The sequence below is a fragment of the Salvelinus fontinalis genome, unplaced genomic scaffold (genome assembly GCF_029448725.1).
Source record: "Salvelinus fontinalis isolate EN_2023a unplaced genomic scaffold, ASM2944872v1 scaffold_0782, whole genome shotgun sequence".
NCBI lineage: Eukaryota > Metazoa > Chordata > Actinopteri > Salmoniformes > Salmonidae > Salvelinus > Salvelinus fontinalis.
In genome coordinates, this window is record NW_026600991.1 from 74,771 (window position 1) to 87,993 (window position 13,223).

The 13,223-nt window shown below is 46.4% G+C and overlaps 1 protein-coding gene across 1 annotated transcript in view; it reads left to right on the plus strand.

The window, feature by feature from the left end:
• Positions 1–12,597, plus strand: part of LOC129847337 (chromosome transmission fidelity protein 18 homolog) — a gene marked incomplete at its 3' end in the record, with an annotated part of 61,260 nt that extends 48,663 nt beyond the window's left edge. Inside the window, exons 10-15 of the mRNA XM_055915100.1 lie at positions 4,187–4,310; positions 4,429–4,565; positions 4,633–4,726; positions 9,859–9,957; positions 11,984–12,114; positions 12,483–12,597. Of these exons, the coding sequence (XP_055771075.1) occupies positions 4,187–4,310; positions 4,429–4,565; positions 4,633–4,726; positions 9,859–9,957; positions 11,984–12,114; positions 12,483–12,597 (700 nt within the window). The remainder of the gene's footprint in view (positions 1–4,186; positions 4,311–4,428; positions 4,566–4,632; positions 4,727–9,858; positions 9,958–11,983; positions 12,115–12,482) is intronic.
• Positions 12,598–13,223: the final 626 nt, after the last annotated feature.

Here is a 13,223-nt window from a genome sequence, read left to right on the forward strand (position 1 = left end):
CTGTGGTTTCCCATAGTAACTAAGGTGTTGATGCTGTGGTTTCCCATAATAACTAAGGTGTTGATGCTGTGGTTTCCCATAATAACTAAGGTGTTGATGCTGTGGTTTCCCATAGTAACTAAGGTGTTGATGCTGTGGTTTCCCATAGTAACTAAGGTGTTGATGCTGTGGTTTCCCATAATAACTAAGGTGTTGATGATCCTGTGGTTTCCCATAGTAACTAAGGTGTTGATGCTGTGGTTTCCCATAGTAACTAAGGTGTTGATGCTGTGGTTTCCCATAATAACTAAGGTGTTGATGCTGTGGTTTCCCATAATAACTAAGGTGTTGATGATGCTGTGGTTTCCCATAATAACTAAGGTGTTGATGATGCTGTGGTTTCCCATAATAACTAAGGTGTTGATGCTGTGGTTTCCCATAATAACTAAGGTGTTGATGATGCTGTGGTTTCCCATAATAACTAAGGTGTTGATGCTGTGGTTTCCCATAGTAACTAAGGTGTTGATGCTGTGGTTTCCCATAATAACTAAGGTGTTGATGCTGTGGTTTCCCATAATAACTAAGGTGTTGATGCTGTGGTTTCCCATAATAACTAAGGTGTTGATGCTGTGGTTTCCCATAGTAACTAAGGTGTTGATGCTGTGGTTTCCCATAATAACTAAGGTGTTGATGCTGTGGTTTCCCATAATAACTAAGGTGTTGATGATCCTGTGGTTTCCCATAATAACTAAGGTGTTGATCCTGTGGTTTCCCATAGTAACTAAGGTGTTGTTGATGCTGTGGTTTCCCATAGTAACTAAGGTGTTGATGCTGTGGTTTCCCATAATAACTAAGGTGTTGATGCTGTGATTTCCCATAGTAACTAAGGTGTTGTTGATGCTGTGATTTCCCATAGTAACTAAGGTGTTGTTGATGCTGTGATTTCCCATAGTAACTAAGGTGTTGTTGATGCTGTGGTTTCCCATAGTAACTAAGGTGTTGTTGATGCTGTGGTTTCCCATAATAACTATGGTGGTGTTGATGCTGTGGTTTCCCATAATAACTAAGGTGTTGATGCTGTGGTTTCCCACAATAACTAAGGTGTTGATGCTGTGGTTTCCCATAGTAACTAAGGTGTTGTTGATGCTGTGGTTTCCCATAATAACGAAGGTGGTGTTGATGCTGTGGTTTCCCATAATAACTAAGGTGGTGTTGATGCTGTGGTTTCCCATAATAACTAAGGTGTTGATGCTGTGGTTTCCCATAATAACTAAGGTGGTGGTGCTGTGGTTTCCCATAATAACTAAGGTGGTGTTGATGCTGTGGTTTCCCATAATAACTAAGGTGTTGATGCTGTGGTTTCCCATAGTAACTAAGGTGTTGTTGATGCTGTGGTTTCCCATAGTAACTAAGGTGTTGGTGCTGTGGTTTCCCATAATAACTAAGGTGGTGTTGATGCTGTGGTTTCCCATAATAACTAAGGTGTTGATGCTGTGGTTTCCCATAATAACTAAGGTGGTGTTGATGCTGTGGTTTCCCATAATAACTAAGGTGGTGTTGATGCTGTGGTTTCCCATAATAACTAAGGTGTTGATGCTGTGGTTTCCCATAGTAACTAAGGTGTTGTTGATGCTGTGGTTTCCCATAGTAACTAAGGTGTTGTTGATGCTGTGGTTTCCCACAATAACTAAGGTGGTGTTGATGCTGTGGTTTCCCATAGTAACTAAGGTGTTGTTGATGCTGTGGTTTCCCATAGTAACTAAGGTGTTGTTGATGCTGTGGTTTCCCATAGTAATTCAGGTGTTGTTGGTGCTGTGGTTTCCCATAGTAACTAAGGTGGTGTTGATGCTGTGGTTTCCCATAATAACTAAGGTGTTGATGCTGTGGTTTCCCATAATAACTAAGGTGGTGTTGATGCTGTGGTTTCCCATAGTAACTAAGGTGTTGATGCTGTGGTTTCCCATAATAACTAAGGTGTTGATGCTGTGGTTTCCCATAGTAACTAAGGTGTTGTTGATGCTGTGGTTTCCCATAGTAACTAAGGTGTTGTTGATGCTGTGGTTTCCCACAATAACTAAGGTGGTGTTGATGCTGTGGTTTCCCATAGTAACTAAGGTGTTGTTGATGCTGTGGTTTCCCATAGTAACTAAGGTGTTGTTGATGCTGTGGTTTCCCACTAACTAAGGTGGTGTTGATGCTGTGGTTTCCCATAGTAACTAAGGTGTTGTTGATGCTGTGGTTTCCCATAATAACTAAGGTGTTGATGCTGTGGTTTCCCATAATAACTAAGGTGTTGTTGATGCTGTGGTTTCCCATAGTAACTAAGGTGTTGTTGATGCTGTGGTTTCCCATAATAACTAAGATGTTGTTGATGCTGTGGTTTCCCATAATAACTAAGGTGATGATGCTGTGGTTTCCCATAATAACTAAGGTGTTGATGCTGTGGTTTCCCATAATAACTAAGGTGTTGATGCTGTGGTTTCCCATAGTAACTAAGGTGGTGTTGATGCTGTGGTTTCCCATAATAACTAAGGTGTTGTTGATGCTGTGGTTTCCCATAATAACTATGGTGTTGTTGATGCTGTGGTTTCCCATAGTAACTAAGGTGTTGATGCTGTGGTTTCCCATAGTAACTAAGGTGTTGATGCTGTGGTTTCCCATAATAACTAAGGTGTTGATGCTGTGGTTTCCCATAATAACTAAGGTGTTGTTGATGCTGTGGTTTCCCATAGTAACTAAGGTGTTGTTGACGCTGTGGTTTCCCATAATAACTAAGGTGTTGATGCTGTGGTTTCCCACAATAACTAAGGTGGTGTTGATGCTGTGGTTTCCCATAGTAACTAAGGTGTTGTTGATGCTGTGGTTTCCCATAGTAACTAAGGTGTTGTTGATGCTGTGGTTTCCCACAATAACTAAGGTGGTGTTGATGCTGTGGTTTCCCATAGTAACTAAGGTGTTGTTGATGCTGTGGTTTCCCATAGTAACTAAGGTGTTGTTGATGCTGTGGTTTCCCACAATAACTAAGGTGGTGTTGATGCTGTGGTTTCCCACAATAACTAAGGTGGTGTTGATGCTGTGGTTTCCCATAGTAACTAAGGTGTTGTTGATGCTGTGGTTTCCCATAATAACTAAGGTGTTGATGCTGTGGTTTCCCATAATAACTAAGGTGTTGTTGATGCTGTGGTTTCCCATAGTAACTAAGGTGTTGTTGATGCTGTGGTTTCCCATAATAACTAAGATGTTGTTGATGCTGTGGTTTCCCATAATAACTAAGGTGTTGATGCTGTGGTTTCCCATAATAACTAAGGTGTTGATGCTGTGGTTTCCCATAATAACTAAGGTGTTGATGCTGTGGTTTCCCATAGTAACTAAGGTGTTGTTGACGCTGTGGTTTCCCATAATAACTAAGGTGTTGATGCTGTGGTTTCCCATAATAACTAAGGTGGTGTTGATGCTGTGGTTTCCCATAGTAACTAAGGTGTTGATGCTGTGGTTTCCCATAATAACTAAGGTGTTGATGCTGTGGTTTCCCATAGTAACTAAGGTGTTGTTGATGCTGTGGATTCCCATAATAACTAAGGTGTTGTTGATGCTGTGGTTTCCCATAGTAACTAAGGTGTTGATGCTGTGGTTTCCCATAGTAACTAAGGTGTTGTTGACGCTGTGGTTTCCCGTAATAACTAAGGTGTTGATGCTGTGGTTTCCCATAGTAACTAAGGTGTTGATGCTGTGGTTTCCCATAATAACTAAGGTGTTGATGCTGTGGTTTCCCATAGTAACTAAGGTGTTGATGCTGTGGTTTCCCATAATAACTAAGGTGTTGATGCTGTGGTTTCCCATAGTAACTAAGGTGTTGATGCTGTGGTTTCCCATAATAACTAAGGTGTTGATGCTGTGGTTTCCCATAGTAACTAAGGTGTAGATGCTGTGGTTTCCCATAGTAACTAAGGTGTTGATGCTGTGGTTTCCCATAGTAACTAAGGTGATGATGCTGTGGTTTCCCATAATAACTAAGGTGTTGATGCTGTGGTTTCCCATAATAACTAAGGTGTTGATGCTGTGGTTTCCCATAATAACTAAGGTGTTGATGCTGTGGTTTCCCATAATAACTAAGGTGTTGATGCTGTGGTTTCCCATAGTAACTAAGATGTTGGTGCTGTGGTTTCCCATAGTAACTAAGGTGTTGTTGATGCCGTGGTTTCCATAGTGATGACCGCAGTGCGGAGCTGTTCCAGAAGCGTATCGACACAGCGACCCTGATGAGGTCAGTGCTGGGAGCCAATGAGAAGCCTAACTGCCTCATCATCGACGAAATCGACGGAGCGCCCGCCGTAAGTCCCGCCCACCGCTCAGTCCCCTGCCTTTCTATTGGACCACTCTCACCTAGCCTCATCTCAGAGTAACACCTCTCTCTCTCTCTCTCTCTCTCTCTCTGTGATTGGTCGGCAGGCTGCCATCAGCATCCTATTGGCCACTCTGAACAGGAAGGACAGCCATGGGGCGGAGTCAGAGGCGGAGCCTCTAAAGAAGAAGAAGAAGAAAGAGTCTGTCCTCCTCCGTCCAATCATCTGCATCTGTAACGACCTGTAAGAGACGGAGGGGGGAGGGGTTTATCTCTGTGTCTGTGATCTGATTGGTTCTCTGTCCTGTCAGGTATGTTCCAGCCCTGAGGCCTCTGAGGCAGCAGGCGTTTCTATTGGCCTTCCCCCAGACACAGCCTTCCCGCCTGGCACAGAGACTGGCTGAGGTAATCTTTGTTTTCATTTTCTATGTGGTGATGCAGCATGTCAGACCAGCCATGATGGGGGTCTCTATGTTAATGTGTGAGTTATATCTCCAGGGGACATGAAGGCTGACATGTCAGACCAGCCATGATGGGGGTCGTTATGTTAATGTGTGGGTTATATCTCCAGGGGTCATGAAGGCTGACATGTCAGACCAGCCATGATGGGGGTCTCTATGTTAATGTGTGGGTTATATCTCCAGGGGTCATGAAGGCTGACATGTCAGACCAGCCATGATGGGGGTCTCTATGTTAATGTGTGGGTTATATCTCCAGGGGTCATGAAGGCTGACATGTCAGACCAGCCATGATGGGGGTCTCTATGTTAATGTGTGGGTTATATCTCCAGGGGTCATGAAGGCTGACATGTCAGACCAGCCATGATGGGGGTCTCTATGTTAATGTGTGGGTTATATCTCCAGGGGTCATGAAGGCTGACATGTCAGACCAGCCATGATGGGGGTCTCTATGTTAATGTGTGGGTTATATCTCCAGGGGTCATGAAGGCTGACATGTCAGACCAGCCATGATGGGGGTCTCTATGTTAATGTGTGGGTTATATCTCCAGGGGTCATGAAGGCTGACATGTCAGACCAGCCATGATGGGGGTCTCTATGTTAATGTGTGGGTTATATCCCCAGGGGTCATGAAGGCTGACATGTCAGACCAGCCATGATGGGGGTCTCTATGTTAATGTGTGGGTTATATCTCCAGGGGTCATGAAGGCTGACATGTCAGACCAGCCATGATGGGGGTCTCTATGTTAATGTGTGGGTTATATCTCCAGGGGTCATGAAGGCTGACATGTCAGACCAGCCATGATGGGGGTCTCTATGTTAATGTGTGGGTTATATCTCCAGGGGTCATGAAGGCTGACATGTCAGACCAGCCATGATGGGGGTCTCTATGTTAATGTGTGGGTTATATCTCCAGGGGTCATGAAGGCTGACATGTCAGACCAGCCATGATGGGGGTCGTTATGTTAATGTGTGGGTTATATCTCCAGGAGTCATGAAGGCTGACATGTCAGACCAGCCATGATGGGGGTCTCTATGTTAATGTGTGGGTTATATCTCCAGGGGTCATGAAGGCTGACATGTCAGACCAGCCATGATGGGGGTCTCTATGTTAATGTGTGGGTTATATCTCCAGGGGTCATGAAGGCTGACATGTCAGACCAGCCATGATGGGGGTCTCTATGTTAATGTGTGGGTTATATCTCCAGGGGTCATGAAGGCTGACATGTCAGACCAGCCATGATGGGGGTCTCTATGTTAATGTGTGGGTTATATCTCCAGGGGTCATGAAGGCTGACATGTCAGACCAGCCATGATGGGGGTCTCTATGTTAATGTGTGGGTTATATCTCCAGGGGTCATGAAGGCTGACATGTCAGACCAGCCATGATGGGGGTCTCTATGTTAATGTGTGGGTTATATCCCCAGGGGTCATGAAGGCTGACATGTCAGACCAGCCATGATGGGGGTCGTTATGTTAATGTGTGGGTTATATCTCCAGGGGTCATGAAGGCTGACATGTCAGACCAGCCATGATGGGGGTCTCTATGTTAATGTGTGGGTTATATCCCCAGGGGTCATGAAGGCTGACATGTCAGACCAGCCATGATGGGGGTCTCTATGTTAATGTGTGGGTTATATCCCCAGGGGTCATGAAGGCTGACATGTCAGACCAGCCATGATGGGGGTCGTTATGTTAATGTGTGGGTTATATCCCCAGGAGTCATGAAGGCTGACATGTCAGACCAGCCATGATGGGGGTCTCTGTGTTAATGTGTGGGTTATATCTCCAGGAGTCATGAAGGCTGACATGTCAGACCAGCCATGATGGGGGTCTCTATGTTAATGTGTGGGTTATATCTCCAGGGGTCATGAAGGCTGACATGTCAGACCAGCCATGATGGGGGTCTCTATGTTAATGTGTGGGTTATATCTCCAGGGGTCATGAAGGCTGACATGTCAGACCAGCCATGATGGGGGTCTCTATGTTAATGTGTGGGTTATATCTCCAGGGGTCATGAAGGCTGACATGTCAGACCAGCCATGATGGGGGTCTCTATGTTAATGTGTGGGTTATATCTCCAGGGGTCATGAAGGCTGACATGTCAGACCAGCCATGATGGGGGTCTCTATGTTAATGTGTGGGTTATATCTCCAGGGGTCATGAAGGCTGACATGTCAGACCAGCCATGATGGGGGTCTCTATGTTAATGTGTGGGTTATATCTCCAGGGGACATGAAGGCTGACATGTCAGACCAGCCATGATGGGGGTCTCTATGTTAATGTGTGGGTTATATCTCCAGGAGTCATGAAGGCTGACATGTCAGACCAGCCATGATGGGGGTCTCTATGTTAATGTGTGGGTTATATCTCCAGGGGTCATGAAGGCTGACATGTCAGACCAGCCATGATGGGGGTCTCTATGTTAATGTGTGGGTTATATCTCCAGGAGTCATGAAGGCTGACATGTCAGACCAGCCATGATGGGGGTCTCTATGTTAATGTGTGGGTTATATCTCCAGGGGTCATGAAGGCTGACATGTCAGACCAGCCATGATGGGGGTCTCTATGTTAATGTGTGGGTTATATCTCCAGGGGTCATGAAGGCTGACATGTCAGACCAGCCATGATGGGGGTCTCTATGTTAATGTGTGGGTTATATCTCCTGGGGTCATGAAGGCTGACATGTCAGACCAGCCATGATGGGGGTCTCTATGTTAATGTGTGGGTTATATCCCCAGGGGTCATGAAGGCTGACATGTCAGACCAGCCATGATGGGGGTCTCTATGTTAATGTGTGGGTTATATCTCCAGGAGTCATGAAGGCTGACATGTCAGACCAGCCATGATGGGGGTCTCTATGTTAATGTGTGGGTTATATCTCCAGGGGTCATGAAGGCTGACATGTCAGACCAGCCATGATGGGGGTCTCTATGTTAATGTGTGGGTTATATCTCCAGGAGTCATGAAGGCTGACATGTCAGACCAGCCATGATGGGGGTCTCTATGTTAATGTGTGGGTTATATCTCCAGGGGTCATGAAGGCTGACATGTCAGACCAGCCATGATGGGGGTCTCTATGTTAATGTGTGGGTTATATCTCCAGGGGTCATGAAGGCTGACATGTCAGACCAGCCATGATGGGGGTCTCTATGTTAATGTGTGGGTCATATCTCCAGGGGTCATGAAGGCTGACATGTCAGACCAGCCATGATGGGGGTCTCTATGTTAATGTGTGGGTTATATCTCCAGGGGTCATGAAGGCTGACATGTCAGACCAGCCATGATGGGGGTCTCTATGTTAATGTGTGGGTTATATCTCCAGGAGTCATGAAGGCTGACATGTCAGACCAGCCATGATGGGGGTCTCTATGTTAATGTGTGGGTTATATCTCCAGGGGTCATGAAGGCTGACATGTCAGACCAGCCATGATGGGGGTCTCTATGTTAATGTGTGGGTTATATCTCCAGGGGTCATGAAGGCTGACATGTCAGACCAGCCATGATGGGGGTCTCTATGTTAATGTGTGGGTTATATCTCCAGGGGTCATGAAGGCTGACATGTCAGACCAGCCATGATGGGGGTCTCTATGTTAATGTGTGGGTCATATCTCCAGGGGTCATGAAGGCTGACATGTCAGACCAGCCATGATGGGGGTCTCTATGTTAATGTGTGGGTTATATCTCCAGGAGTCATGAAGGCTGACATGTCAGACCAGCCATGATGGGGGTCTCTATGTTAATGTGTGGGTTATATCTCCAGGGGTCATGAAGGCTGACATGTCAGACCAGCCATGATGGGGGTCTCTATGTTAATGTGTGGGTTATATCTCCAGGAGTCATGAAGGCTGACATGTCAGACCAGCCATGATGGGGGTCTCTATGTTAATGTGTGGGTTATATCCCCAGGGGTCATGAAGGCTGACATGTCAGACCAGCCATGATGGGGGTCTCTATGTTAATGTGTGGGTTATATCTCCAGGGGTCATGAAGGCTGACATGTCAGACCAGCCATGATGGGGGTCTCTATGTTAATGTGTGGGTTATATCTCCAGGGGTCATGAAGGCTGACATGTCAGACCAGCCATGATGGGGGTCTCTATGTTAATGTGTGGGTTATATCTCCAGGGGTCATGAAGGCTGACATGTCAGACCAGCCATGATGGGGGTCTCTATGTTAATGTGTGGGTTATATCTCCAGGAGTCATGAAGGCTGACATGTCAGACCAGCCATGATGGGGGTCTCTATGTTAATGTGTGGGTTATATCTCCAGGGGTCATGAAGGCTGACATGTCAGACCAGCCATGATGGGGGTCTCTATGTTAATGTGTGGGTTATATCTCCAGGGGTCATGAAGGCTGACATGTCAGACCAGCCATGATGGGGGTCTCTATGTTAATGTGTGGGTTATATCTCCAGGAGTCATGAAGGCTGACATGTCAGACCAGCCATGATGGGGGTCTCTATGTTAATGTGTGGGTTATATCTCCAGGGGTCATGAAGGCTGACATGTCAGACCAGCCATGATGGGGGTCTCTATGTTAATGTGTGGGTTATATCTCCAGGGGTCATGAAGGCTGACATGTCAGACCAGCCATGATGGGGGTCGTTATGTTAATGTGTGGGTTATATCTCCAGGGGTCATGAAGGCTGACATGTCAGACCAGCCATGATGGGGGTCTCTATGTTAATGTGTGGGTTATATCTCCAGGGGTCATGAAGGCTGACATGTCAGACCAGCCATGATGGGGGTCTCTATGTTAATGTGTGGGTTATATCTCCAGGGGTCATGAAGGCTGACATGTCAGACCAGCCATGATGGGGGTCTCTATGTTAATGTGTGGGTTATATCTCCAGGGGTCATGAAGGCTGACATGTCAGACCAGCCATGAACGGGGTCTCTATGTTAATGTGTGGGTTAGATATCCAGGTGCCAGGGTATGAAGGCTAACATGTCAGACCAGCCATGAACGGGGTCGTTATGTTAATGTGTGGGTTAGATATCCAGGTGCCAGGGTATGAAGGCTGACATGTCAGACCAGCCATGAACGGGGTCGTTATGTTAATGTGTGGGTTAGATATCCAGGTGCCAGGGTATGAAGGCTGACGTGGGGACTCTGATTGCTCTCTGTGAGAAGACGGACAATGACATCAGATCCTGCATAAACACACTGCAGGTACTCACACACACACACACACACACACACACACACACACACACACACACACACACACACACACACTGTGTTTCCAGATTATAAGATCTACCATGTATTAAAACGATATCAAGGGTCCAAACACTGATCCCTGAGGAACACCTGTCAGTTTCAGAACATATTGATACAACAGTAGCTAAGATGGGGAGAAGTTTGTCCATAATAAAGCGTTACTCTACCTTCTTAACAACACTATCAACAAGGCAGGTCCTACAGGCCCTAGTTTTGTCACACCTGGACTACTATTTAGTCGTGTGGTCAGGTCCCACAAAGAGGGACTTAGGAAAATTACATTTGGCTCAGAACAGGGCAGCACGATGTACACAGAGAGCTAACATTAATAACATGCATGTCAATCTCTCCTGGCTCAAAGTAGAAGAGAGATTGACTTCATCACTACTTGTATTTGTGAGAAGTATTGACATGTTGAATGCACCAAGCTGTCTGTTTAAACTAGTAGCATACAGCTCAGACACCCATAAATACCCCCACAAGACATGTCACCAGAGGTCTGTTTAAACTACTAACACACAGCTCAGACACCCATAAATACCCCACAAGACATGTCACCAGAGGTCTGTTAAACTACTAGCACACAGCTCAGACACCCATGACTACCCCACAAGACATGTCACCAGAGGTCTTTTTAAACTACTAACACACAGCTCAGACACCCATGCATACCCCACAAGACATGCCACCAGAGGTCTCTTCACAGTCCCCAAGTCCAGAACAGACTATGGGAGGTACACAGTACTACATAGAGCCATGACTACATGGAACTCTATTCCACACCAGGTAACTGATGCAGCAGGAGAATCAGATTGGCAGGAACTAATTAGGATCTGATGCAGCAGTACAATCAGATTGGCAGGAACTAATTGGGATCTGATGCAGCAGGAGAATCAGATTGGCAGGAACTAATTGGGATCTGATGGAGCAGGAGAATCAGATTGGCAGGAACTAATTAGGATCTGATGCAGCAGGAGAATCAGATTGGCAGGAACTAATTAGGATCTGATGCAGCAGGAGAATCAGATTGGCAGGAACTAATTGGGATCTGATGCAGCAGGAGAATCAGATTGGCAGGAACTAATTAGGATCTGATGCAGCAGGAGAATCAGATTGGCAGGAACTAATTAGGATCTGATGCAGCAGGAGAATCAGATTGGCAGGAACTAATTGGGATCTGATGCAGCAGGAGAATCAGATTGGCAGGAACTAATTAGGATCTGATGCAGCAGGAGAATCAGATTGGCAGGAACTAATTAGGATCTGATGCAGCAGGAGAATCAGATTGGCAGGAACTAATTAGGATCTGATGCAGCAGGAGAATCAGATTGGCAGGAACTAATTAGGATCTGATGCAGCAGGAGAATCAGATTGGCAGGAGTTAATTGGGATCCGTAATCAATACACATACAATTGGTAAAGTGGAGAGACAGCTAGATGTGTTAAGGTGTGTGTTATTAAGGTGTGTGTGTTGTGTTGTAGTTCCTCCACGGTCGAGGGGAGAGACAGCTAGATGTGTTAATGTGTTGTAGTTCCTCCACGGTCGAGGGGAGAGACAGCTAGATGTGTTAATGTGTTGTAGTTCCTCCACGGTCGAGGGGAGAGACAGCTAGATGTGTTAAGGTGTGTGTTATTGAGGTGTGTGTTGTGTTGTAGTTCCTCCACGGTCGAGGGGAGAGACAGCTAGATGTGTTAAGGTGTGTGTTATTAAGGTGTGTGTTATTAAGGTGTGTGTTATTAAGGTGTGTGTGTGTGTTGTAGTTCCTCCACGGCCGAGGGGAGAGACAGCTAGATGTGTTAAGGTGTGTGTTATTAAGGTGTGTTGTGTTGTAGTTCCTCCACGGCCGAGGGAAGAGACAGCTAGATGTGTTAAGGTGTGTGTGTTGTAGTTCCTCCACGGTCGAGGGGAGAGACAGCTGGACGTGTTAATGTGTGTGTTATTAAGGTGTGTGTTATTAAGGTGTGTGTGTTGTAGTTCCTCCACGGCCGAGGGAAGAGACAGCTGGACGTGCAGGCGGTCCAGTCCATGAGGATCGGCCAGAAGGATCAGAATAAAGGACTGTTCAACCTCTGGCAGGAGATCTTCCAACTGCCACGCATCAAACGGTATTAAAATATTACTAACCAGAACTAACTATTTGGTGTCTTCCTGGTTGACCATATTTGGTGTCTTCCTGGTTGACCGTATTTGGTGTCTTCCTGGTTGACCATATTTGGTGTCTTCCTGGTTGACTGTATTTGGTGTCTTCCTGGTTGACCATATTTGGTGTCTTCCTGGTTGACCATATTTGGTGTCTTCCTGGTTGACTGTATTTGGTGTCTTCCTGGTTGACCATATTTGGTGTCTTCCTGGTTGACCATATTTGGTGTCTTCCTGGTTGACCGTATTTGGTGTCTTCCTGGTTGACCGTATTTGGTGTCTTCCTGGTTGACCGTATTTGGTGTCTTCCTGGTTGACCGTATTTGGTGTACAGGAAGCGTGTGGGCGAGGAGCTGGAAGAGGGTCTTAGAGAAGGAGGCGGGGCCGAGAGACTACAGCACATCCTTCACCTGGCCTCATCCACCGGAGAGCACGACAAACTCACACAGGTAACACACACACACAGTCCCTAGGGTTGGGTACTATAGTCTAGTGATGATGATTGAAAGCCATCGTCGATGGTGACGACATCGTGATGTGACAGACGATGGTGACGACATCGTGATGTGACAGACGATGGTGACGACATCGTGATGTGACAGACGATGGTGACGACATCGTGATGTGACAGACGATGGTGACGACATCGTGATGTGACAGACGATGGTTTATTCTATTTGATCTTGACTGGCGCCGCGCAGTAAACTGAGTTTCACAGTAGGACAGTAGGACAGTAGGACAGCAAGACAGCAGGACAGGAGGACAGCAGGACAGCAAGACAGCAGGACAGCAAGACAGCAGGACAGGAGGACAGCAGGACAGCAGGACAGGAGGACAAGAGGACAAGTAAACTGAGTTTCACAGCAGGACAGTAGGACAGCAGGACAGCAGGACAGTAGGACATCAGGACAGTAGGACAGTAGGACAGTAGGATGTAGGACAGCAGGACAGTAGGACAGCAGACCAGGAGGACAGTAGGACAGCAGGACAGTAGGACAGCAGGACAGTAGGACAGCAGGACAGGAGGACAGTAGGACATCAGACATCAGGACAGTAGGATATAGGACAGCAGGAC